General features: G+C 49.6%; 3 protein-coding genes across 19 annotated transcripts in view; 2 read left to right on the top strand and 1 right to left on the bottom strand.

Annotated features, from left to right (window-relative positions):
* Ep400 (E1A binding protein p400) overlaps window positions 1–9,867 on the top strand; it is a 152,902-nt gene extending 143,035 nt beyond the window's left edge. For 13 of the 14 annotated variants that reach the window (XM_029556474.1, XM_029556476.1, XM_029556470.1 and 10 more), the window contains 5 exons: window positions 810–1,005; window positions 1,370–1,494; window positions 2,197–2,343; window positions 7,133–7,210; window positions 7,777–9,867. In XM_029556474.1, coding sequence (XP_029412334.1) covers window positions 810–1,005; window positions 1,370–1,494; window positions 2,197–2,343; window positions 7,133–7,210; window positions 7,777–8,049 — 819 coding nt within the window. In that variant the 3' untranslated portion in view covers window positions 8,050–9,867. The remainder of the gene's footprint in view (window positions 1–809; window positions 1,006–1,369; window positions 1,495–2,196; window positions 2,344–7,132; window positions 7,211–7,776) is intronic. The other variant, XM_029556478.1, reaches the window with a different exon arrangement.
* Window positions 9,868–14,006: 4,139 nt separating this feature from the next.
* Ddx51 (DEAD-box helicase 51) lies at window positions 14,007–18,769 on the bottom strand. 3 transcript variants are annotated; one of them, XM_008853743.3, is made up of 15 exons: window positions 18,417–18,769; window positions 18,184–18,326; window positions 17,742–17,892; window positions 17,330–17,475; window positions 17,177–17,248; window positions 16,913–17,019; window positions 16,673–16,781; window positions 16,436–16,581; window positions 16,099–16,297; window positions 15,904–16,019; window positions 15,708–15,824; window positions 15,429–15,530; window positions 15,217–15,280; window positions 14,984–15,118; window positions 14,007–14,757 (listed from the first exon to the last, which is right to left on the bottom strand). In XM_008853743.3, exons 1-15 carry the CDS (start codon window positions 18,715–18,717, stop codon window positions 14,731–14,733), a joined length of 1,935 nt encoding a protein of 644 aa, XP_008851965.1. In that variant the 5' UTR covers window positions 18,718–18,769; the 3' UTR covers window positions 14,007–14,730. The 3 variants fall into 3 exon arrangements, with proteins under 3 accessions (XP_008851965.1, XP_029412315.1, XP_008851966.1); XM_029556455.1 differs by lacking the exon at window positions 14,984–15,118; XM_008853744.3 differs by lacking the exons at window positions 14,984–15,118; window positions 15,217–15,280.
* A 36-nt stretch (window positions 18,770–18,805) lies between these two features.
* Window positions 18,806–25,783, top strand: Noc4l (nucleolar complex associated 4 homolog). 2 transcript variants are annotated; one of them, XM_029556456.1, is made up of 16 exons: window positions 18,806–18,965; window positions 19,054–19,174; window positions 19,668–19,774; window positions 20,238–20,345; window positions 20,572–20,721; window positions 20,821–20,920; window positions 21,059–21,093; window positions 21,429–21,479; window positions 21,559–21,670; window positions 21,909–21,969; window positions 22,181–22,291; window positions 22,393–22,553; window positions 22,659–22,741; window positions 22,946–23,059; window positions 23,140–23,286; window positions 25,263–25,783. In XM_029556456.1, exons 1-15 carry the CDS (start codon window positions 18,849–18,851, stop codon window positions 23,257–23,259), a joined length of 1,551 nt encoding a protein of 516 aa, XP_029412316.1. In that variant the 5' UTR covers window positions 18,806–18,848; the 3' UTR covers window positions 23,260–23,286; window positions 25,263–25,783. The 2 variants fall into 2 exon arrangements, with proteins under 2 accessions (XP_029412316.1, XP_008851964.1); XM_008853742.3 differs by lacking the exon at window positions 25,263–25,783 and having other exon boundaries at window positions 23,140–23,499.
* Window positions 25,784–27,494: the final 1,711 nt, after the last annotated feature.

Below are 27,494 nucleotides of genomic sequence, written 5' to 3'. Positions count from 1 at the left end.
AGTGAACTCATGAGTGGCACTGTAAACTCAGCCAAATACACATGGCAGAAGAGACCATAAATCCTAGAGATAACCCTATCTCTTTCATATCTTGAGACAAATGAAACTTCTTACCATTTTCCTTTTTAAAAATACTATTTAGCTAGGCATGGTGGCACATGCCTTTAATCCCCGCCTTTAATTCCTGCAGAGGCAGGCAGATCTCTGTGAGTTCAAGGCCAGCCTGGAGGCCAGCCTGGTCTACGTTGTGAGTTCCAGGCCAGCTGGACCTACAGGGAGACCTTGTCTCCAAAAAGACCAAAATAAATAAATAATAAATAAATAAATAAATATAATAAAAATATAATTTAAGGAGAAAAGTTCTTGGTAGCAATGTAGAAAATATGTAGGAGCAGGTAGCCAGGTTGGTTTTCATTTTCAGATGTTTGGTTAGGATAGTGATCGTTAAGAGAAGGATGGCGGGAGCCAGGGGATGGAGAGCAAGCAGGGCATGATTGGGTGACAGGTGAGGAACAGAGATGTGTGTTATGAACCTTCTGAGCATTAGAATGTTGCAGCAGGGCTGACAAACCCAAAGGTCTTGTGCAAACTATCTGTAGGCATCTTAGTGGGGAAGGGGCCTAGGCTACCCTCGTGATTTAGATTTCTTAACATGTGACTCAGTTTTGTTTTCCTGTACTGTCAGCTGCCCCTTTTCAATTTTGCCCATCTCTGCAAATTTTTTCATTTCTTGACTTCTTGTCAAGAAATGTTTAAAATAACAAAATACCTGAATTTATCTGGATTCTCCTCTTATTTCCACTATTTAGACCCGGGTTCCCACTTCTCAGCTGCAAGCGCAAGGGCAGATGCAAACTCAGACACCCCAGCCTGCTCAGGTGGCCTTGGCGAAGCCTCCAGTGGTGTCTGTCCCAGCAGCTGTCGTCTCCTCGCCAGGGGTGACAACCCTACCCATGAATGTTGCAGGGATCAGCGTGGCAATTGGACAGCCACAGAAAGCAGCAGGTGCCTTCCAGCAGCCCTTTTCCCGTTTCATGCTTTTCCCATATGCCCATTTGGTACAGGGAGCCTTTTCTGGTGGAGGTGTTCATGGCTTGCCCTGTTCTATCCTAATACCTGCTTCACACATGTTGTCCTGGAGTTTAGTGTAAATTCAGGTTTCCAAGTCTTAAGTTTTGACCCTCAGTTTAACAATTTACTTTCTGATGTTTTCATTAACTATCATTTATGAACTAGAAATGCTTGAAGTATATTTAAGACCTGCTTGATTTGCCTTAAGATAGTTTGGTTTACTGGTTTCTGAACAGAGCCTGGTGTGAGCAGGGACACCTTGCCTGGACCCAACTAACTGGCCTGGTGGCTTTTGCAGGGCAGACTGTTGTGGCCCAACCTGTACATGTCCAGCAACTGCTGAAGCTTAAGCAGCAGGCTGTCCAGCAGCAGAAGGCCATCCAGCCACAAGTTGCCCAAGGCCAGTCCACTGTCCAGCAGAAGGTATGGGGACCTTGTATAGGTTTCACTTCAGTGCATCTCTGTGCTTCAGAGGAAGGTGCCGAGTAGATGGCTGCATTGGGTTAAGGGCCTGACGGGGGCATGGGTTTCAGGGTGGAGCTGCTGGTGTGGTCATTATCACTTGTTTTTCTCTTTTTTTGGGGGGGGGGTTCTTTTTGAGACAGGGTCTCCCTGTAGCCCCAGCAGTCCTGGAACTCACTATTGTAGACTAGGCTGGCCTCAAATTCACAGAGATCCGCCTGCCTCTGCCTCCCAAGTGCTGGGATTAAAGGCATGTGTCACCACGCCCGGCTCTTTCCTCTTTTTTTTTGAGATGAATGTGTATGTAACTGATGAAGAGGGGTTGGGCTTAAGCTAGGTGACAGGTACGGCTTTACCAGACTGGAAGGGACCAAAAGGGCTTAGAGTAATCAGGAGCAACTCATCATGTGGAGCCCACTGGGACTCTGGGTCCAGGCCAAGGGACACTACCTGTAGTTAAAAGTGACTTAGTGGCATCACACCTATGGCAGAAAGTAGGGGTGGTACCAGGGGTGGTCCTAACTGGGTTGTCTTGAAGGATGCTGTGAAGGTGCTGGGGTCGAATGGTGAAAGGCCCTTGAGGGCCCATGGTAGCTGCTCAGGGTCTGAGTAGAAGACTTGGTTCTCACCTGGCTCTGATCCTTGGCTGTCTCTTTTCTTTAGCTAACTGCCCAACAGATCGCTGCTCAGGGCCCACAGCAGAAGGTCGCCTATGCTGCCCAGCCAGCCCTTAAAACACAGTTTCTGACCACACCCATCTCCCAGGCCCAGAAACTGGCTGGGACTCAGCAGGTGCAGACTCAGATCCAGGTGAGCAGGGCACTGTGTGCAATTCAGCGCAGATGAAAAGGGCTCTGGAGAAGAAGTGAGCAAACCCTGAGCCCTGCAGGCTAAGGAAGAGCTCCAGCACCCAGCCAGCATGGCTGCACTGTCTATTCTTTTCTGTGAGGCCCCTGGGTAGTAGGCATGAAGCCTCCCTGTGCATTAGGGAGTTTCATGAGTGAGATTTCAGACTCATGCTATTGGTATAGCTTGCTGACTTGACTTTCCTTGTCTCAGTGTGTTTGAGCGTCTCGTGCAGGTGTACAGAGCATTGTTGGCCACTCCATGCATTGAAGATGTCCATGTGTCATGACTGATAGTGGGTCTACCTGGGTTTGAGTGGCTGTCCCACCAATGTTCCACCTGCAGTCTTAGCATCTGAGCTCCCTATTCCCATCTGACCTGTAGGAATGGGAGAAACTTGGCTTCTGTGTTAGCTTGTATTTCAGGTAACTGAGATTCCCTCTTTTCTGGGTTTATTGACCTTCAAGTCTCTTCTGAGATGCCTGTCAAGTTGCTGATTAGTTTTCAAATTCTAGACATTTGCTGTGGTGACTTCTGTGTGTGGCCCTTCTTCCCACTTAATGGTATCTTTAGATGATCTATGGACTGCTCCTATCTCTACCTTTTTGGCTAGAACTTTTTGAGTCTTAAGAAATTCAGCTCAGGGGCTGAAGAGATGGCTCAGTGGTTAAGAGCATTGACTGCTCTTGCTTAGGACCTGGGTTCAATTCCCAGCACCCACATGGCAATTAAAAACTGTCCATAGCTCTAGTTCTAGGGAATCTGATGTCCTCTTCTGACCACCTTGGGCATTACATGATATGGGTGCACTTACATACAGGCAAGCCATATTCATACACATAGAATAAAAATAATAAATTTAAAAAAAGAAAAGAAATCTAGTCCAGGGACTGGGGAGATGGCTCATTGGTTAAAGAGTACATGTGCTTTTGCCAAGGACCCAAGTTCAGTTCCCATCACCCATATGTTGGGTGGCTCAGGACCACCCATAACTCCAGCTCCAGGGGATCTGACACCTTCTTTTGGTCTCTGTGGGCATCTCATGCACATACCTCCGCACATACACATACATAATCAACTCCCCACCCAAAACAAAACTCATTTGTTTCTCCTTTGCTGGGTCTCCCTTGCTTGCTCTGTTCGTTTTCTTGCCCTCTTTGAAGGTTTCTTTTGTTACTCTCCTTTTGCTTCTCTATAGTCTGGAAACCACATGTTCTCTTTGGGAGGGGGTGTCTCCCTGTAGCCCTAACTGGCCTGGAACTCGCTATGTAGACCAGGGTCGCTTCAAATTCACAGAGATCTGCCTTATCCTGCCTTCTGAGCATTGAGATTAAAGATGTGCACCACCATACCTACCTGTGTTTTTCTTCTTAATTCATCTTTGTGTGATATGGTATGATGTATGTGGTAGGGGTGTATGCCATAGCATGTATGTGGAGGTCAAAGGACAAAACAGATGTCAATCCCCAGCCCATTTATGTGGGTTTTGAGGAGCTGAACTCAGGTTCTCATGTTTGCATGGAAAGTGCTTTATTGAGCCATCTCCTCAGCCTGTGTTTTCTGAAAGTACACTGCTATGCTAGAGCATCCTTTGTGTGTCACCCCAAAGTGTGATGATGTCACATGCAGTTAATTCTGTCCCCTTTCATTTTGACATTTCTGTGTGACATTCCTTTTTTCCACTTGAAGTATATCTCTCAAACCTTTCTTTAGTGTTTGAAAATGTCTGTTGCTCCTGAGAGGTTGTTTAATACAGAATTCTAGATTGACATTTATTTCCTTAGCATAGTGGCAGTACCTGCTCCCTGGCGTTCTGCTCTCAGTGGGACCTAGATGTCTCTCTGGCAGCAATGCTTTGTTGCTGATGTATACACACACCTGGGTCCTTTACACACACTGTGTGGTGTCTGCAGGTTCCTTGTGGCACTAGGTAGGGCTTGTTTGTAAGGTTTCCTGGGCTGATTTCTCAGCAGTATGGGAGGTGACCAGCTATTATGCATCTGTATATTCTCTCTGCCCTCTACTCATTCCTGCTCACAAATCTCTATTTTCATTTGTCTCTCTGTTTTGCATTTGGAGTGATGGCTTGCATTCCCACCCTGTTCCTTTGTTTTAGGCCTCAGCCTGACTGAAGTTCTGTACTGATGACCTCTTGTGGTTCTTATATTGAGAAGGCATGTTCTTTGTGACTACACAGTAAACATGGTTCCTTCTGTCTTGACAGCCCTGTTGGTAGCTTTGCTGGTACTGCCTTGGGTACTGTTTCTTTACAGGAGATTTTTCTTGTGAGCCAGCTTGTTTTGAGGTTCTATTTGTGGGAATTCTTTGTGGTGTAGGTGAAGGTGGTTTCTTGCTTCTGATGGCTCCTGGGGGCACCTCAGAATGTGCTCTGGTATGACTTGCGGTGTTTTGGTCTCCAGCAATGTCCTTTTCAGGTCCTTAAATTTGTCTCTTTATAGGGCCAAGGCTTGTGATGAACAATTTACTTTTAGCACTCTTGGGAGAGAAGAGGGGGTGCTTTGAGGTTTTCTTTATGGGAAGAGTTTCTCCCTCGGTGGCAGCTGTGGACTGTGTGTAGCTCTTTTCTTTGCTCCTTACTGAGAATGGGGTCTAGACCTATGCCCCCTCCGCTGTGCCCTGTTGTCATCCCAATGCCCTACATGTCTACTTCTCTGCACCAAGGGTGCCTCTGCTTGCTGCCTGCAGGTCCTGATGCACTGAGCTCTGAAACTGCAGTGTCTTAGTTTCTGTCAGTTTACTGGTACATTTAAAGTATAGTGTTTCCACATGTGTGCCAGTCAAAATCCTGGTCCTCTGTGTTCCTGAAACGCCTGGAGAGAACTGGTATGGTCTTTGCTTCCCATCAGCTCTGCAGGGGCACTTCTTAGTAGCTCAGTGAATCCACATTTTGATTTTTAAATTGAATTTAAACCAGCTTCTGATTTATTTATTTACTTATTTTGGTGCTAGATCAAACTCAGAGTCTCATGGATAATGCATAAACATTAATATTACTAAGTTACATTCCTAGCCCCTAATTTAAAATATAAATACCTGGCATAGTGACTCTAGTGACTCATACCTGTAATCCTAGCAATTAAGCGTCTGAGGCAGAAGTATCACTACAAATTTAATACCAGCCTGGTCTGAGCAGTGACTTCTGGGTCAATGAAGACTACAAAATGAGATTGTGTCTCAAAAAAAGTTAATTTTAGGGGCTAGAGAGATGGCTCAGCGGTTAAGAGCACTGACTGTTCTTGCAGAGGAGCCAGGTTCAATTCCCAGCACCCACATGGTGGCTACGAATGTCCTTAACTCTAGTTCCAGGGGAATCTGAAGCCCTCTTCTGACCTCCGTGGCATTGCAGAACACGGGTGCGCTCACATACATGCAGGCAATACACTCATACACATGAAATAAAATAAAAATTTTTTTTAAAAAGTTAATTTTAAAAATGAATGCCAAGATTTATTTGGAGCCTTTTCATTTAAAATATATCATAAGGCTAGGGATGTAGCTCAGTGGTAAAGTGCTTGCCAAACATGTAAAAGACCCTAAATTTGCTCCCCAACATCACACAATATGTTTTAAAAAATCATATAATTTCACATTTCCTCCCTCCTTTTTTAAAAAAACAAAACAGGTCCTTAGCTGGATGTGGTGGCACATGCCTTTAATCCCAGCACTTGGGAGTTTGAGGCCAGCCTGGTCTACATAGTGAGTTCGAGGCCAGCTGGGGCTACAGGAAGACCCTGTCTCAAAAAGATCAGGAAAAAAAAAAAAACCAACCTTGCCGGGTGTAGTGGCACACACCTTTAATCCCAGCACTTGGGAGGCAGAGGCAGGTGGATCTCTGTGAGTTTGAGGCCGGCCTGGTCTACATAGTGAGTTCCAGGACAACTGGGGCTATTGGGAGACCCTGTCTCAAAAAATACCAAAAACAAAACAAACAGAAAAAAAAAACCAACCTCATTATATAGCCCAGGCTGGCCTCAAATGTAACATTTCTCCTGCCTCAGCCTCCCTAGTGCTGAGATCATGCCAGGCTAAGAGTTCTTAGTATCTCTGTTCTACAATACAATATGAGAACAGATCAAGGGGAAGGCTTCTGGCAGGATCCCTGAGGTCATGGCTTCAAGCAGTAGCCTTCCAGGAGGAGGACCTCTGGGCCATGTCCTGATAGCGTAGATTAGATACAGTTGGCCCAAACCTGCTGAGGACATGAAGACAGCAGGATATCTGTACAACAAAATGTCTGCAAAAAGCGAACACAGAATTTTTTTTTTTTAATTGATAGTAAGCTCTCAATTACAATGAAATAATCAATGAAAGAAATGATGAGATAACCACTGGGCAAGTCTTGGTGGATGTTCAAATGAGAGTGGGTCCTGGGTGTTCTGATCCCAGATCTCCCAGGCCTAATGAACTTGCTTTCTAAGTGTTACCTCTCCGGGATCACTGTCCAGACCTATACCCAGCAGAGCCACCAAAAACTCACGGAATGTATAAACTTGAAATACGAGACCAGAATTGTTTGAGTCATGATAGACTGCCAGTTATAAAGGTGGGTCAGTTGCTCCTCACCAGTAGGTAAGGGTCCTCGCCCTCCCAGGGTCCTGGTGGGCACATTTGAGATTGCTCCTCTGTCTTACCTGACGTTGTTTGGTTTGCTTAAAAAAACTGAGAAGGAAGAAAAAAACTTTGTGCACATATTTTGAATTCTGTTCGACTTTTTTTTGTTTTGTTTTGAAAGGTTGCAAAACTTCCTCAAGTTGTGCAGCAACAAACACCTGTGGCCAGTATCCAGCAGGTTGCATCTGCTTCTCAGCAGGTAGGATGTGGAGAGACATGGCCCAGGCAGCTACAGACTTAATAATAATACTCAGTGTGTTGGAATTGGTGGTTTCCATCCCTTAGAAGCAAGTTAATGATTAGAGAATTCCTTTTCGCTATTAAACATGAGCTTTCCGGGAAGACGACTTCTGTAATAGGGGGAAATTTAAGTGGAGGGCCACTGAGAGGAAGGACCTGGTCTTGTGTCATTTTAGACCTGCTCTTCGAGAGTACCTCAGGCATGTTTCCAGGTAGAGGTGAGCTGGTGGGAGGTAACAACATCCCTTGCTGACCCCAGAGCCCTCTGGCTTCTTAACTGTTATTACATAGGGTGTAGCGTGTGGGCCTGCGGTGTAGTACTCTGTTTAAAGCAATGGCTTAAAGTTTTCACTTGAAGCTACAACTGGCCTGTGAACTTCAAGAAGCCAAATAATGCTGTTAGCCCCAACCCATCGCTTGCTGTTCTTGCAGAGGCCACTGGATGTATATAGTGGTTCTCACTGTTGGAGCGGCAGGCTGATAAGGGCTGTGCTCTGGTGACCTGCGCTCTCACTCTTGGCTCAGGCTTCTCCACAGACGGTGACGCTCACGCAGGCGACGGCAGCAGGGCAGCAGGTGCAGATGATCCCCACAGTGACAGCAACAGCTCAAGTGGTACAGCAGAAGCTCATCCAGCAGCAGGTGGTGACAACAGCTTCTGCCCCACTGCAGACCCCTGGTGGCCCAAGCCCAGCACCGGTTCCAGCTAGCTCCGATAGCCCAAGCCAGCAGCCCAAGCTGCAGATGAGAGTCCCTGCTGTGAGGCTGAAGACACCCACCAAGCCTCCATGCCAATAGGAGGGAAGGCAGGTGGCCACTGTGGCAAGGTGGCCTTGGCACAAAGAATGCTGCAATGTTTCTGGACTCTGGGATCCACTGCATAGGTTGGGCCGCACAAAGTTGCCTGATACTTTCAAAGTGCACTGAGCTGTAAGAAAGAGGTCTATGCTGAATTCTTCACGTGTGTGTGACTAGCTGAAAAAGTGACAGTAGCAGACCTTCCTCAGCTGTTTTCTTCTAGTGCAGTGCACACAGTGATACTGTTTGAAAAGCCATCTAGAATTTCTCTAAGCATGCATTACTTAGCACTTGGCAGTGAGTCCTATAGCAGGCTCCAGCTCAGACTTGGTCTTTGGTACTCGTCTGCTATCGTTCAGAGGAGGAGATGACTGTAGACCATCAGAGACCTGCTTCTCATTCCAAAGCTGCTGCTGTGGTCCACTTCCTCATAATGAGTGAATCATTTTGCCTTTTAGGGGAAATGCTTAGTGTGTATACCCTTCTTACTATGCCAGCAAGTTCTTGGCTAGTATTATGGGCATCAGTAAGTGACTAGATCTTCAAAGAGTGGCCAGTATTATGGGCATCAGTAAGTGACTAGATCTTCAAAGAGTGGCAACCCCTTGCTCCAGTAGGGGTTGGCTTTCATTTAAAGGAAGCTTCTGGTACCGACACCATCTTAGCATATCAAGCTTGTGTTTGGACCCAGTGCACTGGAAATCTCCAGGGACCTTTTGTAATGTTCCTGTTACAGGCTGGCATGAGACCTATGTGCTTTACACAGGTTGTTGGGTTGCATATGTCACAGTGAGTACATGGCAGGTGAGGCAGCTTGGTGGAGTTGGAACCAAGGTCATGGATCCTTTGTTATGTCCTGAATAATAGGTGGTATGCCTATCACGGCTAGCCAGTTGGAGCGCCACTGAGCCATAGTGGCAGGCCTACAGTTGAAGAGGAGGAGGAAGCATAAGGTTCATACCTGTGTTTACTCTTCTCTTTACTACAGCAAGGTCACTTGTGTGGCATTCATGGCCATGACAGGCCAACAGTGGCTCACCTGCCATGTTCACCACAGTGGAAGATCATGACCCACACCAGTGCTGTAGCCTCTTTGTACCTGATTATGGTTTGCCCCAGGAAGTTGGGCTGTGAGGTCTGTGTTGTCAGCATAACAAGACAGGAGCTGTTGTCTGCCGATTCCTCCCTTTCATGTCCATCCTAAAGTGTCTGTCCCACCGTTTGTGGCCTGTGTGGGCAGGAATGTGGCAATACATCCTGAAGCCCACCCAGAGCTCAGTTTTGAGCTCTTAATGTGAAATTTGAGAAAAGTAGCAATTAGGTGTTGAAAAGGTTTAATAGCTCCATTTTCTGAAACATCAACCTGCTCTGTACGTGGTCCGATAAACTCATCATTTCTGTATTGGTGTGTGCCATTGGGGGGGATGGGGGCACTCTCACAACTCCTAGATACCTTGTATCTGGCTCCCAGCAGTCCTGATGGGCAGAACTGAGCTCTGTGGGGCCCCCTTTTGTTAGTGTCTGTCTTTCTGCATCCTTCCCACTGTGGTGGTAGCATATGTCTAGTATGCCCAGGCCATATAGTTGGTAGGGTGGGGAGCAGAGGGTGAAGTCTTTGGAGACGCAGGCAGGGGCTTCATTTTTGGCGGTTATTTTTGTTCACTTTGCAACTAGATAGCTGTTGTGTTTAAAAATGTAAGAAACAAGATTGAAATTGTAAATACTTTGTAAACATAAGCATTTGTACTTGAAGAATAGGATTTAAAGGGCACTGATGTCCTACCAAGCAAAAGGCATAATAAAAATGACCTTTTTACATCTTCTTGTCCTGTCTTTTCTACTTTTCATTTGCAAGGTGAGAAAACAACACAAATGAGTGGTGTTGATGCCAGAGGTTTTCTGCCCATGCACTTCAAGGCTGTCTTCCTTGGTGGGTACTGGGCCTAGCAGCCACTAGCCACTCTGTAAGGCCACACTGGCAGCTTTGCAGCTCCCTGCCACAGGTGCTGTCTCTGCTTTAGGACTTCATGGTGCCAATAGGGCCACATGTCCACAACATACCACCCACCCCACCCCTGGAACACACAAACCCTTGTGCTTTGCTTTAGTGTGTTGATGCCTTTAACAGATGGTTTGGGAATTGTTCCTTTTCTTAATCTTCTCTTGCTTTCAGACTTCCGTTCCTTCTGTTTCAAAAACTTTTTGGGGGTGTCAGGGTCACATTCTGCTGTAATCTAGACTGTCCTCTAATTTGTAGCAGTTCTGCCTCAGCCTCCCCAAGTGCTAAGGTTTATAGGCATGCCCCCACCAATACCTGACAGTGCCTCTTTATGTATCCCAGACTGAGCTTAAACTCTAGGTCTTCCTGCCTTAACCTACCCAAGTGCTGGTGCATTACGGTGGTGTACCACCGTCCTCAGCTTTAAAAGCTTATTTACTGTGGGTGGGGGTGAAATGCATTTTCATGTGGGTATGTACACCTAAAATTTGAATGCACATGTGTGTTTGGGTCAGAGGCCAACTTCAGATCTCTTAGTCACTCTCCATCTAATTTTGGGGGATTGGTTTCTTTACTAAACTTGGAGCTCATGGATTTGGCTAGGTTGGCTGGCCAATGAATTTCAGGGATGTTTCTGTGCCTGTCCCCACACCATGCCCAGTTTTTATGTGAGTGCTGGGGATCCAAACACAGGTCCTTTTGCTTGTTTGGCAGGCACTTTGCCACCTGAAACACCTGCCCCATGTCTATTTTTTTTGAAGCAGGGTCTCCCTGTAGCCCCAGCTGGCCTGGAACTCACTATGTAGACCAGGCTGGCCTTGAACTCAGAGATCCGCCTGCCTCTGCCTCCCAAGTGCTGGGACTACAGGTGTGCACCACCACGCCCGGCTCATGTCTACATTTTTAAAATAAAAATTACATGCATCAGGCAAGGTGAAGAGCTTGTAAGTTTCAGTCTTCCTATTGTGGAAATGGGAGTGCTCAGGTATTTGCCCTGAACATTTCCACTGACATGAACAGGGACCCACTGGCCCAGTGTATATTGGTTATCTGCATGTGCTGGTATAGTCAAGCCATATGATCACAGGCCGTGACTACCCCTTGGGGCCTTTCATCCTCTCCTGTAAGGTGGTGATGAGCAGTTCATGGACACTGTCAGGCACGCAGTGGCTGGTACTTATACTTTGTTCTTTTTGCAGAGCATACTGCTGTCTTTATTTGGCAGCCTGGGGAGCCAGGGCCAAGTGACTGAAGTGACTATCAGACCCTAGGGTAGGGCCTCTGAACCCAGCAGCACACACTTGCCCCTGCCACCTCTTGCTCAGATGTTGGATCTATTACCAGTTCCCAAACTTGCTTCTGTACTATAGCCCTAAAACACCACAGCCTGATTCAGAAAGCAGCCATGTCTCCTGCTCCTGTTGTTCTCTGGGTCCTGATGCCCAGACAACCTATAGTAGACAATCACTGTAGCCTTACCTTGCCTTCTGTAGTCTTAGCCCTCAAACAGTCTTCCTGCCTGCAAAGGGACACTGAATGGGTCCTTCCTTGGCTGGAATGTGCTATTTCCTCAGGCCATTTTACCTATGCAGCCTTCTACAACCTTAAGAAACTGGACATTGATTCATGACTAAGCACTGATAATGAGTTCAAGGCCAGCCTGGCTACATACTGAGAGCCAGTCTTTAAAAACAAAAACAAAATACCCAGAACTGCTGACCACAAAGTGGCACACTTTCCAAGGCTTTCTCAACATGGTTACATGGCTATGTAGACCAATCTATAGCTGCAGATGGAGGTGAGTCTCTCCATTGACAGCAGGGTCTCTTGATTTGTGCTCCCCATGTTGGGCACACTGTGGTACCAGCTGAGGATTTGATGACTGACTAAACAAAATGGCCTTGGTTTCCAACAACACCCAGTATAGTATTCCTGAACATGAGTGGTATTAAGGAAACATGGAAGATGTCAGGTTAGAAATGACAACAGCGTAGAGTCTCGTTTGAGGTTAGGATATGAAACTCTCTTGAATAGGTAAAAATCATTAGATTCCTGACCCTGTGCAGACCCAGGCAAAAGCTTTAATGACTTAGGCCCTCCAGGTGGCAGTTAGGTGTTGGCCTTGTGACAAGGAAGCAGATTTAAGAAGTCATAATTTCTGACAATGCCCATGAAATGGTTGGCCCTCAGGTGCGTTGTGTACTCAGGAGTCAGAGGCAGGAAGATCTCTGTTCAGAAAGCCAACTCCACAGTTCCAGCCAGGGCTGTGGTGAGACTTGTCTTGAAAAAAAAAAATGCTGGCCCCACAAAACCAGGTGCAAGCAGATTCTATGCTACAGAGCTTGTCTGAAAGGTGGTTTTTCTGATTAACAAAAATCTGTTTTGCTATGTATTTCTTACAGATAGCAACATGCTAGCTCTAGTAACCCACTTTTAAGACCAATTTTATCAAAAACCAACTTGTAGCATCACCTGTAGTCATGCTGTGATTTATCAGTGGATGTGTTCACCCAGAAAGGCCCAGGGTTTGGAGAATGGAATGATACTGGCTAATCTGTCAACATAAGAATTTCATTCTCTAGTGAGCAACCCTTCCCCCTATATGTGCACACACATTGAGGGGCTAGGGTACAAGTTCCACAGAATCAGGGCCAGACACCAGCCAGTCTCCAGGTTGCAAGGAAATCACTGTAGGTCAGGAGAACAAACAAGCCTGTTTGTTCTGTGACTATGACAGTGTTAAGACATGGTTTTTGCTGTTTTAAGCAATCAGAACAGTTTGTGTTATGGGACTGGGCACTGGTCAATAACTCTGTGTGGAGCCCAGGAGAAATGAGGTGGCTACAATGGCACCTCCCCTGTAGGGTTATGCTGTTTAGGATGGACCCCTGTATTCACCAACCCTTTTAGTGCTTGTATGGAACTTGTGTTCCCAATTTAAAGCTGTCTTCTGTGGAACATGTCAGATGCTTCTGCTGGTCTTGTACCCACTCTCACAGTGGCTTTACCCATCTTTGTTCTCTAATTTAGGCTCATGTAATATTTCATTAGAAAACAGGCAGCTCTAGTTAAAGCATGTGTTTGAAGACCATTTCTTGAGCCCAATACAAATGAACCGAACATTAACACTGATCCTTGAGTTTTAAAGTCATGCTTTGTTGTTCTTACAGTTATCAAGGTTATTCTAATGTTTACAGAACTGGTCAAGTGTGCATCCACCAACTGTCTGTGTACCCATCCCCTTTAGTATCACCTATTTGGATGAAAAGCCAGCATATGACCTCATTAAGCTCAACCCTAGTAGACAGTATTAGAAAGGAGCTATTGCAAGGGGAAAGAGAATGAAAGCGATGTTATCCTGGGTCTAGGTCAATCAGGAACATTCTGGATGGTCACAGGCAGGGAAAGTCAAGGCAGCACGAACAATATACACATATGTGATACAAGGCATCAGGGATGTCAGGTCCAGTAAAAAAGGAGCCCCCACCCCCAATCCATGTTCCTAGAGCCAGGTGAGGGCCTGATGGCACCTTGCCATGTGTTGCTTTCCTGAGCTAGCTTGGTGTGTCCTGTTAGAGGGGGGTAGCTGTGTGGTACAGGAGCCAACAAAGAAATTTGCATGGATCACAGCAATTATTTTTTCTCAATGAAATCATCTTGTTTTTAAATTTTGTTCAAAAATAGGCCTTTTTAAAAATTTTATTTTTATTTTATGTGTATGTGTGTAATTGCCTACACGTAGGAAAGTGCACCCATGTCATGCAATGCCTGTGGAGGACAGAAGAGACTGTTGGATCCCCTGACTGGAGTTATACGAACAGTTGTTAGCTGCCATGTGGGTCCTGGGATTTGAACCCGGGTCTTCTGCAAGAACAGCCAGTGTTGCCTTTTTAAAAATTTTATTTTTATTTTATGTGTATGTGTGTAATTGCCTACACGTAGGAAAGTGCACCCATGTCATGCAATGCCTGTGGAGGACAGAAGAGACTGTTGGATCCCCTGGAACTGGAGTTACGGACAGCTGTTAGCTGCCATGTGGGTGCTGGGATTCGAACCTGGGTCTTCTGCAAGAACAGTCAGTGAGCCACCTTTCTAGCACCCAACAGGCCTTCTTATATAAACAGAGATAGTGCTAAGTCTCCTTGGTTATGTTCAAGCGAGGACTCACCCATGATCTAAGTTTGCTTTATATTTGGGTGGTACCCAATTATAAAGTACCACCTTGAATGTTAGCAACTGTGGGAATGCCAAGGCCAAACTTCTGGGGCTTAATGACTTGTGTGGGATAAGCTCATTACAGCTTCTCTGCACACCCGATATGATGATGTTAAAAACAGTAAATTTGCCAGGTCTCTGCAACGATGATCATAGTCTTTGGTCACCCACCCGACAGGTACCAATCCACCTGCCCTAGGGCACCCTTCAGTTTCGCTGGAGCTTATTTTCAGAGACCAAGTGGACTCCACAGCAGCACATGCCACAGGCTCTCACATTTCAGGCCTAAGCCACCAACCAGGCTGTCTGGCCCAAGAGGACAATGTGCTTGAGGAGAAGGGCTGTTTCCATTGGTGGCTACTTCAGGAACCACAAAGAACTGTACCTTCTGCTCACATTTCAATATTCAGAATAAAACCAGTGACTCAATTCAGCAGGAGGTTCTCTCCAGTGCCAAAGGTTTCCATCTAAACCACCTTCAACTTTCGTTCTTCCTGTGGAGGAGAGAAAGGAAGGGGCTTAGCAGTACTGCACCCTCACCTGGTGTCTGCAGGCCCCCAGCCCTGAGCCTAGGCGGTAATAGGTACTAGGCTCAGGAGTCTTCTCCATGGCTTAAGAGTACTTCCTGTTTCTTTCTCTTTCCTGAAGTAAATGATAACATCTACTTTAGAGTGCAGGCTGGATTTGCAGAACTCCCATCTGGGCCTAGCAGCCCCTCACCTTTACAGCCTTCTCCAGCTGCAACAAGGCTGCCTCATACTGAGGGACGAGAGGCTGCAGGAGCTCACTGGGGATCTTATGGTGTGCCAGCTGGGGCACCCCAGCTTCTGCCAGCATCTGGAGGAACTTCCTCTCCTAGAAAGAAGGGGTCTCATGGGAAGGAGTCTGGGCCAAAGCATCTCCAGCAGCACAGACCCCCCCTATAGCATCTCTTGAGATCCACATGGCTTTACCTGCACTTTCAAGAGTAGTGTGACTGCCTGTCCAGTTTTTCCAGCTCGGGCTGTTCTTCCAACTCTGAAACCAAACATGGGAGTTTTCTGACTGGCCCCAGCTCTTTGAGACCTAACTGCCACCTAAACCTCTAGGCAAGATGGACCCACATATGACACACAGAGGCTTATAAACCCAAGTCCTTCAGTGGCCACTGCTGACCAGCCCTCACCTGTGTACATAGGTCCTCAGGTACTGGGGGGCATCATAGTTGATCACCAGCTCCACACCCTGCACGTCAATGCCTCGTGCAGTAGCGTCTGTGCTGATAAGGCTGATGAGACAAAGGCTCTGAGACTCAGGTGGCCAGGAACAGTAACACCCACACCTGTGCCCACCTGCTTGAGGAGGAAACTCCAAGCCTCTCTGGGAACCAACATGCCCTGGAACCAGAGAGGCTGGGCAGCATCCCTACTCCACATGGTATAGGTGTTCCCTGTTCTCTACTCACAGCTGGATTTTTCCCTGTTCAAACTGCTTCAAGATCTTCCTCCTCTGGCCAGGCCCGTAGCGGGAGGAGAATTCAGCCACGCTCACACCCCCAAAAGCCTGCACTAGCAGGAAGAGCCTGGGCAGAGAGGGAAGCAGAAGCCAGGTGGTGCCAGGCTTCAGCCTGCACTGGCTGCACCAGCCTTGGTTCAGCTTACCTGTGGGAGTTCTCTCGAGAGTTGGTAAAGCAGAGGGCCCTTGAGAGGTTCATCCCAAGAGCTAGGTGTAAGATGATGAGTGGCTTGGAGCTGAGTCTGCAGGGTACATAGTGGTGCTGCAGAAAATGGACAGTAGGGGCTAGCCAGGAGCCTCTGGACCTGAGCACCACCCTGTCCCATGTCCTACTTGCTCACCGTGAGCCCCACAGGGAAAGTGTATTTCCCTCCTAAATCTCCATCCACTTCGACATCTGTGTCTTTAGGACCTCTGTGTCCTAGCCCTGTGGAGAAAAGCCTTGGCTGGTAGAGGCCAAGCCGCTGGAGCTTTTCAGGGTTCTGAGTCAGGGTAGCTGAGAACAGTAACTTCTGTAGAGGCATCTGGGGATAGCAAGTGCTGGAAAGCAAAGGGCATGTTGGCAGGACAAGCTTCCTTATGCCGCCCTGACTCCTATTACGGGGCTGGCAAGGAGAAATACAAAAGGAGCAGAGCATGTGATCAGTAAGCCTTACTCTTATCAGTAAGGCAGTATACCTGGCAGTGGTCACAGCCTGGGGCTGTATCCTCTGGAACAGAGCACAGGGGCCTGTGGGACCTTCTCTATGGAAGGCTGCTGCCACCACTCGTGGCAGCCAGGACTGGTGCATACTATCTATCATCCGGTCAGCCTCATCAACAACCTGTAGGAATTAGGAGACAGGGCCAGCTGAAGACTTCCTTCCAGGGTCACCTACGTGAGCTAGGAGCTCAGGTAACCAAGAGATGGCCTACCAGGAAGCGGAGTTGCTGGAGGTTAAATCCTGGGGTCTGATCGATGTGATCCACCAGGCGGCCAGGTGTGGCCACCACAATGTCAGCCAAGCAACGGTAACCATCTGCTCTACAAACCAGAGAAACTCCCAGGACCATGTAACAGCAAAGCCTTATATGCACAGCACTGATACCACACCACCCCAAGGACACCAGCTGAGCAGGGAACCTGTTGAACAGCCTACCACCTAGCACACCTACGTCTTCTGGATGAGGTTCTCCTGCTCCTTGGCTAGTGACTTCTGTCCAGTCACTAGGGCAACTCGCAGAGGTGTAGTGTTGGTATAGATGTTGAACACTTTGCTCACCTGCAAAAACAGTCTATCACAGGCCTAGGGTATGCTGGCCCCCATGGCAGCAAAGACTTGGGAGTCTAGTCCAGGTCATCAAGGGGCAGAGCACCAAGTACACCTAGCAGGGCAGCTGAGGCTAGGGATATAACCTTTGGACCAAGGGTGGATGTACCTGCTGGGCCAGCTCCTTGGTGGGCAGTACAACTAAGGCGCGGATATGGCAGACTACTCGATGCAACAGGGCCTGCAAGGACAGAAAAACCATCTGTCACTAGAATCTGCTCCCTGTTATGCCCAAGATGGAAAATGGGAACATTATGCTCACCTGTACCACAGGGATGACAAAGGCCAGTGTCTTTCCGCTACCAGTTGGGGCAGAAACACAGAGGTCGCTGGGCTGGTAGCCACCTCTGCCCACCAGAAACCCGCCAGCTGCACTCTCCAGGAGGGCAGGAATCACAGCTGCCTGGACTGGAATGAAGGAGGGTGAAGGGGTAGGTCAAGTGTATCCCAGGATCAGCCACTTTACCCAGGGGGTTGCCTGGTCAAAGATGTATGGTACCAGGGGTGGATGAGGCCTAAGAGTTCATCAGAAGCCTGAGCCCGAGGATACAAAGGCTCACTGATGTGATGAGCTTCAAGGGCCCCTATGTGTTATCCCTTGCACCAAGGTCCTGGCAGCCCAAAGGAGGCTGCCTCCAGGAGAGCACCCCACCATCTACCCAGGGCTGGAGCACCTGGAAAGTAGGAGGAGATGCCATGTGCCCTCAGTTGCTTCTGCAAATCAGGGTGCACCTCCGGGATGTCTTCAATGGGAATAAGACCCTCAGTGACGCTCTTCCTGACAGGGCTTGGCTCAGCCAGCCACGTTGGCAGGAAAGGCTGGACCTAAAGGAATGAAAGACCAAGAGAGTTCTGCAGTCTTCCAGGCTTGGGAACCAACACAGGTAGGAACTGGGGACTCCAGCAAAAAGAGGTCCAGAAGCCTCTGATAAGTCTTTCCTCAACTCTCAACCACTCTTGCAGCCATCAGACAAGACACTTAGACCAGCCCAGCAAACACACTCCCTCAAGCACGATGAACTCTGCAAGGAGTCCACAATGGCTACCTCCAGCGTCAAGTAGTTACTGCCGAAAACTCTCCGCTTAAGATAGAAGCGCCATAGGCGCGTGGCTCACCTTCGGTGTCTTCCTCCTTGTGAAGCCACCCAGCACCGGACCCGGAGCTGGGGGTCCAGTAGCCTCCTCCGGCGGCCGCCCACCTTGGGCCGCTCGGGTCTCTGTGCGCACGCTGATAGCCTCGGGCGCCGTCTCGCTGCTTTCTGTGCAACACAAGGCGTGTGAGCTGCCTCGAACCCGCAGCCCGAGAGGAAACCCGTCCGCCCCGTCTCCATCTCAGCCTGCCGGCCCACCCTCGTCCGCGTCCCCGTCCTCGGCTTTCCGCCGCTTCGCCCTCCGCGCGTCCAAGCTCTTCGCGAATGAGTCAGTCACTCCGCGCCGCCGCCGGGGCCGCCGCCGGGGCCGCCGCCGCCTGCCCTCCGCTTCCGTGTCCGTCCCGGGGGGCTCAGGTTCCGGTTCCTGCCGCTGCCTCTCTCGGGCCCGGCTCTGCAGCCGCTCGAGCAGGGCGCGCGCCCGGCCGCCAGCCTCAGCCCTCACCTCCTCGATGCCGGCTGCCTCCGGGTCCGAGTACCGCGCGACGTGGAACAGCGCCATGGTAGCCGCACGCTGCTATCCCGCACGGCGCGCCTCGATGACGTTTAAGGGGCGGGACGTCGCTGGCGTTAGTGTAGTTCCGAGCGCGCCAACGGCGCAGGCGCAGACTCCTATTTTTACTTGGGCGCCTCATGGCGTGGGAATCGGGAGCTATGGGTTCGCGGCGGACGCTCTCCAGCTTGCTGCAGGCAGTGTTGGAGAGCCGCGGCCAGGCCAACTCGGTGTTCGACATCCTGGCCGTGTTGCAGGTGGGCCGGGTGGCCGGGCTGGTGTAGGGATGGCAGGCGGGGGTTACTGCGGGTGCCGAACGTCACCCTGTTTGGCGTCCGACCACAGTCCGAGGACCAGGAGGAGACCCAGGAAGCAGTGCGCACCTGCAGCAGACTCTTTGGTACCTTGCTGGAGAGAGGAGACCTATTCGTTGGCTCGTTGCCCTCTGAGGATATGGTGCTAGTAGGTGAGTGTCCTATAGGATGTCCAGTGTTCTCCGCCACGCGGTCCCTGTGGGACGCCTTGCCAACACGGAAGAACACCCCAAGCCCTGGTCCTGTCATAGGCCGTGCAGGTTGGTGGGAGGATTCACCCAGCCCACTATGGCTCAGGAAGCGAGACCTATGTATCTTCCAGGTCTAAATAAACTCAACAAAATTTTTTTTTTCCTCTCTCGTGTGTTTTGTGCTACTTAATTTGGGGCTGTCACTTAAAACGGGCTCTGTGTCCTAATCTTTGGGATATCCAGATTCTGAAGGAAGGGAGTTTCAATGCCTGATTCCTGTTTACAAGGCTCAGAAAATGGCTTTTCCCAACCTTGATCTGGGATCTGTAGCACAGGTTTCTACCTGTAAAGATGAGGGACCATAGGAGAGTGGGGTTGGTTCAGGACCTTGGTCTGGGCCTGGTCTGGCACGCAGGAATATCAGTGTGGGGTGGCCTTCTAACTCTGTCCTTAGGGTCCCAGGAAGCCACACACAAGTACAAAGTATGGATGAGACATCGCTACCACAGCTGTTGTAATTGCTTGGTGGAGCTCCTGACCCACTCCTCCTTCCAGGTCAAGGTGAGTCCTGAGTACTTGGTCCATCTCCTCCCTTCGCTAGGTCCATCTCCTCACTTGTCTAGGAAAGACTTGCCTGTTCTTTCCCATGTGGCTTTTTCATGTCGATGTGACCCTTCTGGGCCTGAAAGCATGGAGTATGTAATTTTAGTTTGGGGCATCATGTTACTTTGTATATTGTGTTGTGATGTTTGCCATGGGCTCCTTTGCAATTGGGTGACAAGGGAGCAGTCAGTTTGCCTCTCCTGCAGACCTAGCCTGTGTGCATTCCCCGGGCCAAGTTTTGACCCTAGTTACCAATAGTATGTCATGCACATGACATGGAGCAAGATAAGGTGGGCTGCCTTTCTCTCATGCCTCTTGGCCCAGGTCTTTTTCCTGGTTGTGAAAGGCACTGAGGCTAGATGAGCTCTGTGGGGCCATCTAGAGGGTGGGAACATTATGGCTACTCTCCTCTGCTTCCCAGGAGCTGGCCCTCAGGACACTTATGAAGTTTGTACAGCTGGAAGGAATGCAGCCCCTGGAAAAGCCCCAGTGGGAAGGCCACTACCTCTTCCCTCGCACACTCTTCAGGGTGAGGGCTTGGAGGGACAGATGGATGGGGGAAATGATGTTCCTGCTTTGCCTTGACCTGAGAGCCAAGCAAGGCTTACTGCTCACTAAGCTGTAGGTGTTTGGGTAGTGGAGAGGGAATGGCAGATAGCCTGGTGGTGTGGTCCTGGGCAGGGCTGTAGCACTCTGCTTGGCCATGCTGGGACCACTCTGTAGGGGAGAGTCTCTCACTCCATCCCTGCCTCCAGGAAGTGGTGGGAGGCCTGCTGTCAATGGAGAACAACCATAGCCTGCTCATCTCCCAGTTCTGTGAGTACCTAGAATATGATGACATCCGCTACCACACAATGCAGGTGGCTGCGAGCACCGTGGCCCGGGTCACCAACCGGCAACCTGAGGTGAGCCGCTGGGTCCTGTCACTGTCTTGTAACCTGGCACCTCAGGGAAGCAAGAGGGCAGCAGCAGCCTCACCAGCTGCTCAGGCCAGTCTTCTGCAGGTGTCCCTCACCTTCTGGAATAATGCCTTTACACTGCTGTGTGCCGTGAACCTGCCCTGCCAAGAGTGTGATCTCACCAACTTCTATGTGAAGCATGCTCGTGAGTGTTGGGCAGGTCGGGACCCAGTGGGTCCTGCCCTGTGGGAGAAGGGCTGCTGAGTAGAATCCAGGTCCATCAGCCTGTCTAGCCACTATCTACCTGCTGAAAGCCAGTCACTCCTTCTTGCTTTCCTTACAGAGCCATCAGACAAGTGGAAGGTTATTCATCTGAAGGTGAGATGCTTCCAGAGACTTGGGGACCTTCCTTGGGCATAGCCTTCTCCTTCCTGGGTAGATTTTTAGGTGATGACATGTACCGCATAATCTCAGGGGATGCTACTTCCAGTGTCACTGTAGCCAGCTTAGATCTCGGTCTCCAAGCCTTCTGTACTTCGTCCCTCCTTGTACTGAGGCTTCTTCACCAGTGAGCCTAAGACTTGGCATCACAGACTGACCTGGGCTCTCAGGGTTGAAAGCCCACAATGGACTAGAAGAGGGCCAGGTGGGTGGATGCTGGTGGCGAGGGGCTGGGTGTGGTGGGAGGCATGTGCAGCCTGGTCCCATTGCAGGAACACAGAAAAGCTTTCCAGGAGATGTGGCTCGGTTTCCTCAAGCATAAGGTGAGTGGAAGTGCCCAGGTCTTGGTGTGGGGAGTAGGGTAAGAGTGGATAGCTCCATGACTATCCACAATCTCTGCAGCTGCCACTCAGCCTCTATAAGAAGGTGCTGGTAACCATGCATGATTCTATCTTGCCCCACCTGGCTCAGCCCACCCTCATGATCGACTTTCTCACTAGTGCCTGTGATGTTGGTGAGTGGGGTTCCCAGCCAGGCTGGTTGGCAAGGGGTAGTGGGCATGGGCCCAGATGTGTCTCCTGATTGTGACAGGCTTGAGCTCATTGACTTGAGGCTGAACTCTACACTTTTCCTCTGGTGGTAGCCCTGTGGGTTGGCTACTTGCAGTTGCTCTGTCCCTCTTTACCAGCTCAGGCTATGTGGGCAAAGTATGTGTGCTAGGTCTGTCCTCCCCTCTGCTTGTGTCTCTGCAGGTGGTGCTGTCAGCCTCCTGGCCTTGAATGGGCTTTTCATCTTGATCCATAAGCATAACCTGTGAGTATCAGATAGGATCACACTGGCCTACTCTTCTGCCAGACCATCTCATCTTCTGTTTCTCCCTCCTCTTAAGGGCTAGAAATTGGGGGAGTCTATGGGGCTCACCTGAGGGAGGGTGAAACAGCAGAAGTGAAAGAAAAGGGTTAGTGAAGCCTGGAGTCCTGTCACCACTGGCTCACCACATGACCTCTGTGGCCCCCTCCCTCAGGGAGTACCCTGACTTCTACCAGAAGCTCTATGGCCTCCTGGATACGTCCATCTTCCATGTCAAGTACCGAGCCCGTTTCTTCCACCTGGCTGACCTCTTCTTGTCCTCTTCGTGAGTGTTGGAAGCACCCAGTTCTGGGGCTGTAGCCCTAATTGGGGAAGAGGTGGAAGGATGTTGTGGCCCTGATATTTCATACTTACTGCCCTAACCAGCCACCTCCCTGCCTACCTGGTGGCTTCCTTTGCCAAGCGCTTGGCCCGCCTGGCCCTAACAGCACCTCCTGAGGCTCTGCTCATGGTTCTGCCCTTCATCTGCAACTTGCTGCGCAGACACCCTGCCTGTCGTGTAATGGTGCACCGCCCGCAGGGCCCTGGTGAGCACAGGAGTAGCTGAAGGGCGGCACACCTGGCAGTGATCCTACCTGGCTCCTGTGGCCCTAGAGGTCAGGTGGCAGGTAGAACCTGAATCTTATCTCCAGAGTTGGATGCTGATCCCTACGACCCAGCAGAAGAGGACCCAGCCAGGAGCCATGCCCTGGAGAGCTGCCTATGGGAGCTAAAGGTGAGGCACCTGCCTGTCCAGATCCTGGAGCTCTACTTGCGTCCCCACTGACAGCACCATGCCCCTTGAGAGGGCTCAGTCCCTGGCAACACCTGCACTGCACTGGCTCAGGGCTCCAAGCTCCATCCCATTAGGGACATCATGTGCTGGTTGCCTCACTGGTATGTCATGAAGTCTGTTGATGTCACTGTGTGCCCCTCCCAGACCCTTCAGCAGCACTACCACCCTGAGGTGTCTAGAGCGGCCAGTATCATCAACCAGGTGCTATCTGCCCCTGAGGTCAGCATTGCACCACTCCTAGAGCTCACTGCATATGAGGTAAGGACTGGGGCATGGGTATGGGGTGCAGGCTACAGGGACCACCAAGTATCAGCCCAGAACCACTCTGTCTCTTGCAGATCTTTGAGGAGGACCTGAAGAAGAAGGGACCTCAGTCAGTGCCACTGGAGTTCATCCCAGCTGAGGGCCTGCTGGGCCGACAGGGCGACCTCTGCGCACAGTTCTTTACACTCAGCTGACTCTGGCTGCCGACCCATCCCTAAGAAGTGTGTGTGTGTGTGTGTGTGTGTGAGAGAGAGAGAGAGACAGAGACAGAGACAGAGACAGAGACAGAGAGAGAAAGATTGAAATTGAGGGGCAGGATCTCACTGTGTAGCCCAGACTGGCCTGGAACTTGCTATTCTGCTTCAGCCTTTCTAATGATGAAGTGTCAGGGGTGCCCACCATGCCTGGATCCGAATAAATTTTTTTTTAAGAGAGTGCAGATCTGGGCAGTTGAGTCCTGGGCAGAGCTGGGGTCTTTGGGCCAGCCTCACAGCCCTGGTGCAGGAAAGGACTGACCTTTAGCCTGGTGAGCAAGGGGCTCTCTGCCCTACTTGCATTGTGTTGAAGAGGTGGGGTGATCCATGTATACATGAATGGTATCTCCATCTGGGCCCTTCAGATGCTTTTTTTGTTCTGAAAGTACGGAGGCCACAGGTACCCAAATGGAGTCATGAGCCTTGGAGGTCTGTTCCCGTCCTCCTTCTCCCTCTGGGCTGCTGAAAAAGAGTAGTGAGCTGGGTTTCTGTCAGGTAAGGGAAACCAAACTTCCATCAAGGACTGTGTCCTCAATTTCTCTTAAGGATGTGGAGCCTGTTTGCCCCTGGGTTTCCTCTTGATGTTGCCCATAGACAAGAGATGCCTGGGAGCCACAGGGATGTAAGCAGATATGCATGCTGTCCCTTTGTCTGCTTCCAGAATGGTAGCCCTGAACTCTGTGTCACTGCTCCACAGTTGGGCTCTTTTGATTCTGAGTGAACTGCTCTGTTGGGCAAAGGTTGGCCAAAGTACCCTACTGTGTGTGACTTACAGAAACTTTGAGGAGTAGAATGATGGTGGGTAGAGTTATCTTCTGCCTGCATGATTTGGGAACACAAGGCTGGCTTCCCTACAGCTACTCTCTCAGTCACATTGTGTTCCTTAGGCCAGACTCGTTCCTGTCCCACATTTTTCTCTCAGGTGTCCCATTATTCAGGCCTCAGTAGTTTGAATGTGGTTTTGGGGCAGGTGGGGACTGGACTGTGCTAGGAGGGTGAGATAGTTTGGATCAACAGTTAGACCCCTGAGCCCCATGGAAAGCCCAGAACTTCCTGAGAACCAAGACTCTGGATGGTGTGGAGTGGAAGGTGCTGGAATAAGCAAGCTGCCTGGGAATGACTTATGTGGGTGGGGTGCTCCTGCCTTTCTGGGAAGCAGCCATCCCATGTTTGGCCACAGCCCCATGTGAGTGCATGGCCAGAGTGTGGCACACACCACATTCATCAGAGAGCCTGGGTGGACCCTAAAGAAGCCTAACATGGTGTTGTAAATCTGTAATAGCACTTGGGAGGCTGAGACAGGAGGATGAGGGGTTGAAGGCCAGTCTGAGGCTGTCTCAAGAAAACAAAAATGGATGAGTGGAAAGGATAGGATAATATGACATGAGATAGGGGCACAGCCATTGGACCAAAGATCCTGTCTGATTTGTTTCCATCAGCCACCTAGGTATGAACTAGGGTGCCATTTTCCATGAGAATGTTTAAAAGCTCAAAATATAAGAGAGCTCTCCTTAGGGTCAGTTTTATTCGAGAGCCCCAGAGGGTACCCACCATCACAGCTATTTCCAGAAGCCAGAGCTGTGAGGTTGCCTGTGAGGAGCAGGGCTTTCAGCATGACAGTTTCCTGCCGTTCCTGCCTTCTTCCCCCAGCACTGAGAGTGCTACCAGGGTGTCAGCATGCCCGCAGTCTACCCACAGACTACCTGCCCAAGGCCCATCCCAGAGTCTGGATCCCTCACTGTGGTATGTTTATCAGAGCTCGGGTCAGCATTTGTGATTGATAGTTACTGACTTTGAGACCCAGTTTCACTGAATAGTTCAGGCTGGCCTGAAACACTATAACCTAGGCCGGCCTGGAACTCTGGCCTCAGCCTCCCAAGTGCTGGAATTACAGGTATGAGCCATCATATCCTGGTACTCTAATAAACTTTTCTTTTTTTCAGTGCTGGTGATGGAACCCAGGGCCTCAGACATGCAAGGCAAGGGCCTCATCCCTGAAACAGTCTTTGCCAGGCATGGTGGTGCACGCCTTTAATCCCAGCACTTGGGAGGCAGAGGCAGAGGCAGGCCTGGTCTACCTAGGGAGTTCCAGGCCAACTGGGGCTATAGGGAGACTTTGTCTCAAAAAAAAGACAATAATTTTTTTAAAGCGTTTTTTAATACAAACGTTCCATGCAATATTTGTGACATACTAAGTTTGAAAAACTACCGTTAAACGTAAAATAGCCGATACATTCATTAATTAGTTTTGGTTCTTTTTGGTGTGTATATAATGTGTGTGCATGTGAAGGCCAAAGGTCATTGTCAGATGACTTTCAAAATCACTTTCCATCTTACTTATTGAGGCAGGGTCTCTCATTGAACCTACAGTTTGGCCAGCCCTGTCAGCAAGCCCTGGAGATCCTTTGTCCTCCCCAGTGCTGGGGTTACAGGTATTTGCCACCATACCTGGCTTTGTTTATTTACATAGGTACTTGAAATCCAAACTCAGGTCCTTATGCTTGAGTGGCAAGCACTTTACCAACTGAGCCATCTCCTCTGCTCCAAGTTTGATTTTTTGAGATGGAGTCTCATGTAGCCCAGGTTGGTCTCAAATTTGCTATGTAACCAAGGATGACCTTGAACTCCTGATCCACCTACTTCTGCCTCTTCAGGTTCTGGGATTACAGGCGTGGGCCGCCATACCCAAATTAACCAGATGTGGTAGTTTGCCTGTGGTCCAACTACAATGGAGGCTGAAGTGGGAAGGTCTCTTAAACCTAGAAACTAGTTAGAGGCCATCTTGGGCAACAGTGAGGCCCAGTCTCAAAAATACATAAGCTGGGTGTGGTGGCTCACACCTATAATCCCAGCACTCGAGAGACTGAAGCAGGATGACCATGAGTTTATGGTCAACTTGGGCTGCAGAGTGATACTCTGTTTTTAAAAAGAAAAATAAATGAAGATCATGAGGTGTGTGATGTGACTTTTAGAAGAGTTAAGGCTGTGAAGGTTTCTCTTGGGTTGATGGAAGAGGGCCTTTACTAAAGGTTTCAGGGGTCTGCCCCTGCCATGTAACCTCGCAACAAGAGGCCCACACTGAGGCCATAACCTTCCCAAGAGAGTTAATTTTTTTTTTCCATTACTTTGACCCAAGTATTCTACTCAGCACAGGCAGGGTGAAGGGCCTCTGCTCTAGGGTCTTAGAGGAATACAAGGGGTTCATGACAGCCCCATGTATTGAACATGTGCCAGTGAGGCTCCCTTTCTGGTGTGCAGCAGTCTTGACTTAGAAATTCATTCCCCCCTTTTCCTCCCTCTCCCCTCTTACTGGGAGATGCATATGCTTTAGACAATTAAGTAATACTCAGAAGTAATAAAGACAGTGCCTGGAGAGAGGTGGGGATGCTGCAGCATCTAATTGGCATTTAGCAATCTGACTGCAGGAAATAAGATGTCAGTGACATGCTTCTGCGATGCCAGCCTGTGCTTGGAACTTTGGCAAGCACCCTAGCTGAGCATGGCTCCCTGCTTGATGGCTGGGGTGCTCCTCTGCCCCTAGTGCTTCCTGAGCCTCATTTCCCCTTCTACGACACCCCCCCAACACACACACCCATCCAGTAGCTGCTGGAGGTCACTTCCTCACCATCCCGTAGGCTGCTCAGAAAAGGCTTGTTCCTGTTGATCCTCAGTTGTTCAGGTGTTGTAACCACAAGGCAGTTTGCTTTGGTGCCTACTAGCACAAACTATATCCACTTAGTCTGCAGCTGGGCCAGCCTGTTGGGGATGGCTGGCTCAGCTCCATTCTCAGTAATCAGGCAGGTCATGACTGGGCTCTCCAGAGGCAGCTACTGGTTGTCTACTGAGACTTGGCACCCAGCCATAGAGGGACGAACTGATGTGGAGACAGAGATGTAGTGACAGCCACAACAGGCCTTGCAAGGGTCAAAGGGGGATGGGGTGGGGCTGGTCACTCCCATGCTATGAGACTTCTGACCAGTTAAGACCTGTTAAGAGGGGACAAAATGGGGTAGAGTGCTGTGTCACTACCATGCTCCTTCATGTGTGTCAGACCTCACCGCGACAGAACAGGGAGAGGGAGCTAAAGGCCCAGGAGGAAAGTTGGGGTGTCTTCTGTGGAAATGGTACCATTCAGTCCCAGGTCAATAGGCTCCAAGTCTGGACATTCAGACTCT

Source organism: Nannospalax galili, unplaced genomic scaffold (assembly GCF_000622305.1).
Source record: "Nannospalax galili isolate Female #2095 unplaced genomic scaffold, S.galili_v1.0 scaffold566, whole genome shotgun sequence".
NCBI lineage: Eukaryota > Metazoa > Chordata > Mammalia > Rodentia > Spalacidae > Nannospalax > Nannospalax galili.
Note: the sequence above shows the minus strand (reverse complement) of the source record. Positions and strands in the feature narration are given on the sequence as shown.

What these genes read in the sequence shown, in the direction of transcription:
- Noc4l (XM_029556456.1), top strand. Translation starts at nt 18,849, where the DNA reads ATGGCGTGGGAATCGGGAGCTATGGGTTCGCGGCGGACGCTCTCCAGC. An exon ending in ACATCCTGGCCGTGTTGCAG is followed by an intron (nt 18,966 to 19,053) that starts GTGGGCCGGGTG and finishes GTCCGACCACAG; the next exon opens with TCCGAGGACCAGGAGGAGAC. An exon ending in TGAGGATATGGTGCTAGTAG is followed by an intron (nt 19,175 to 19,667) that starts GTGAGTGTCCTA and finishes CTCTGTCCTTAG; the next exon opens with GGTCCCAGGAAGCCACACAC.
- Ddx51 (XM_008853743.3), bottom strand. Translation starts at nt 18,717, where the DNA reads ATGGCGCTGTTCCACGTCGCGCGGTACTCGGACCCGGAGGCAGCCGGC. An exon ending in CATCTCCTCCTACTTTCCAG is followed by an intron (nt 17,476 to 17,741) that starts GTGCTCCAGCCC and finishes CCTTCATTCCAG; the next exon opens with TCCAGGCAGCTGTGATTCCT. An exon ending in TCCAGCAACTCCGCTTCCTG is followed by an intron (nt 16,582 to 16,672) that starts GTAGGCCATCTC and finishes TAATTCCTACAG; the next exon opens with GTTGTTGATGAGGCTGACCG.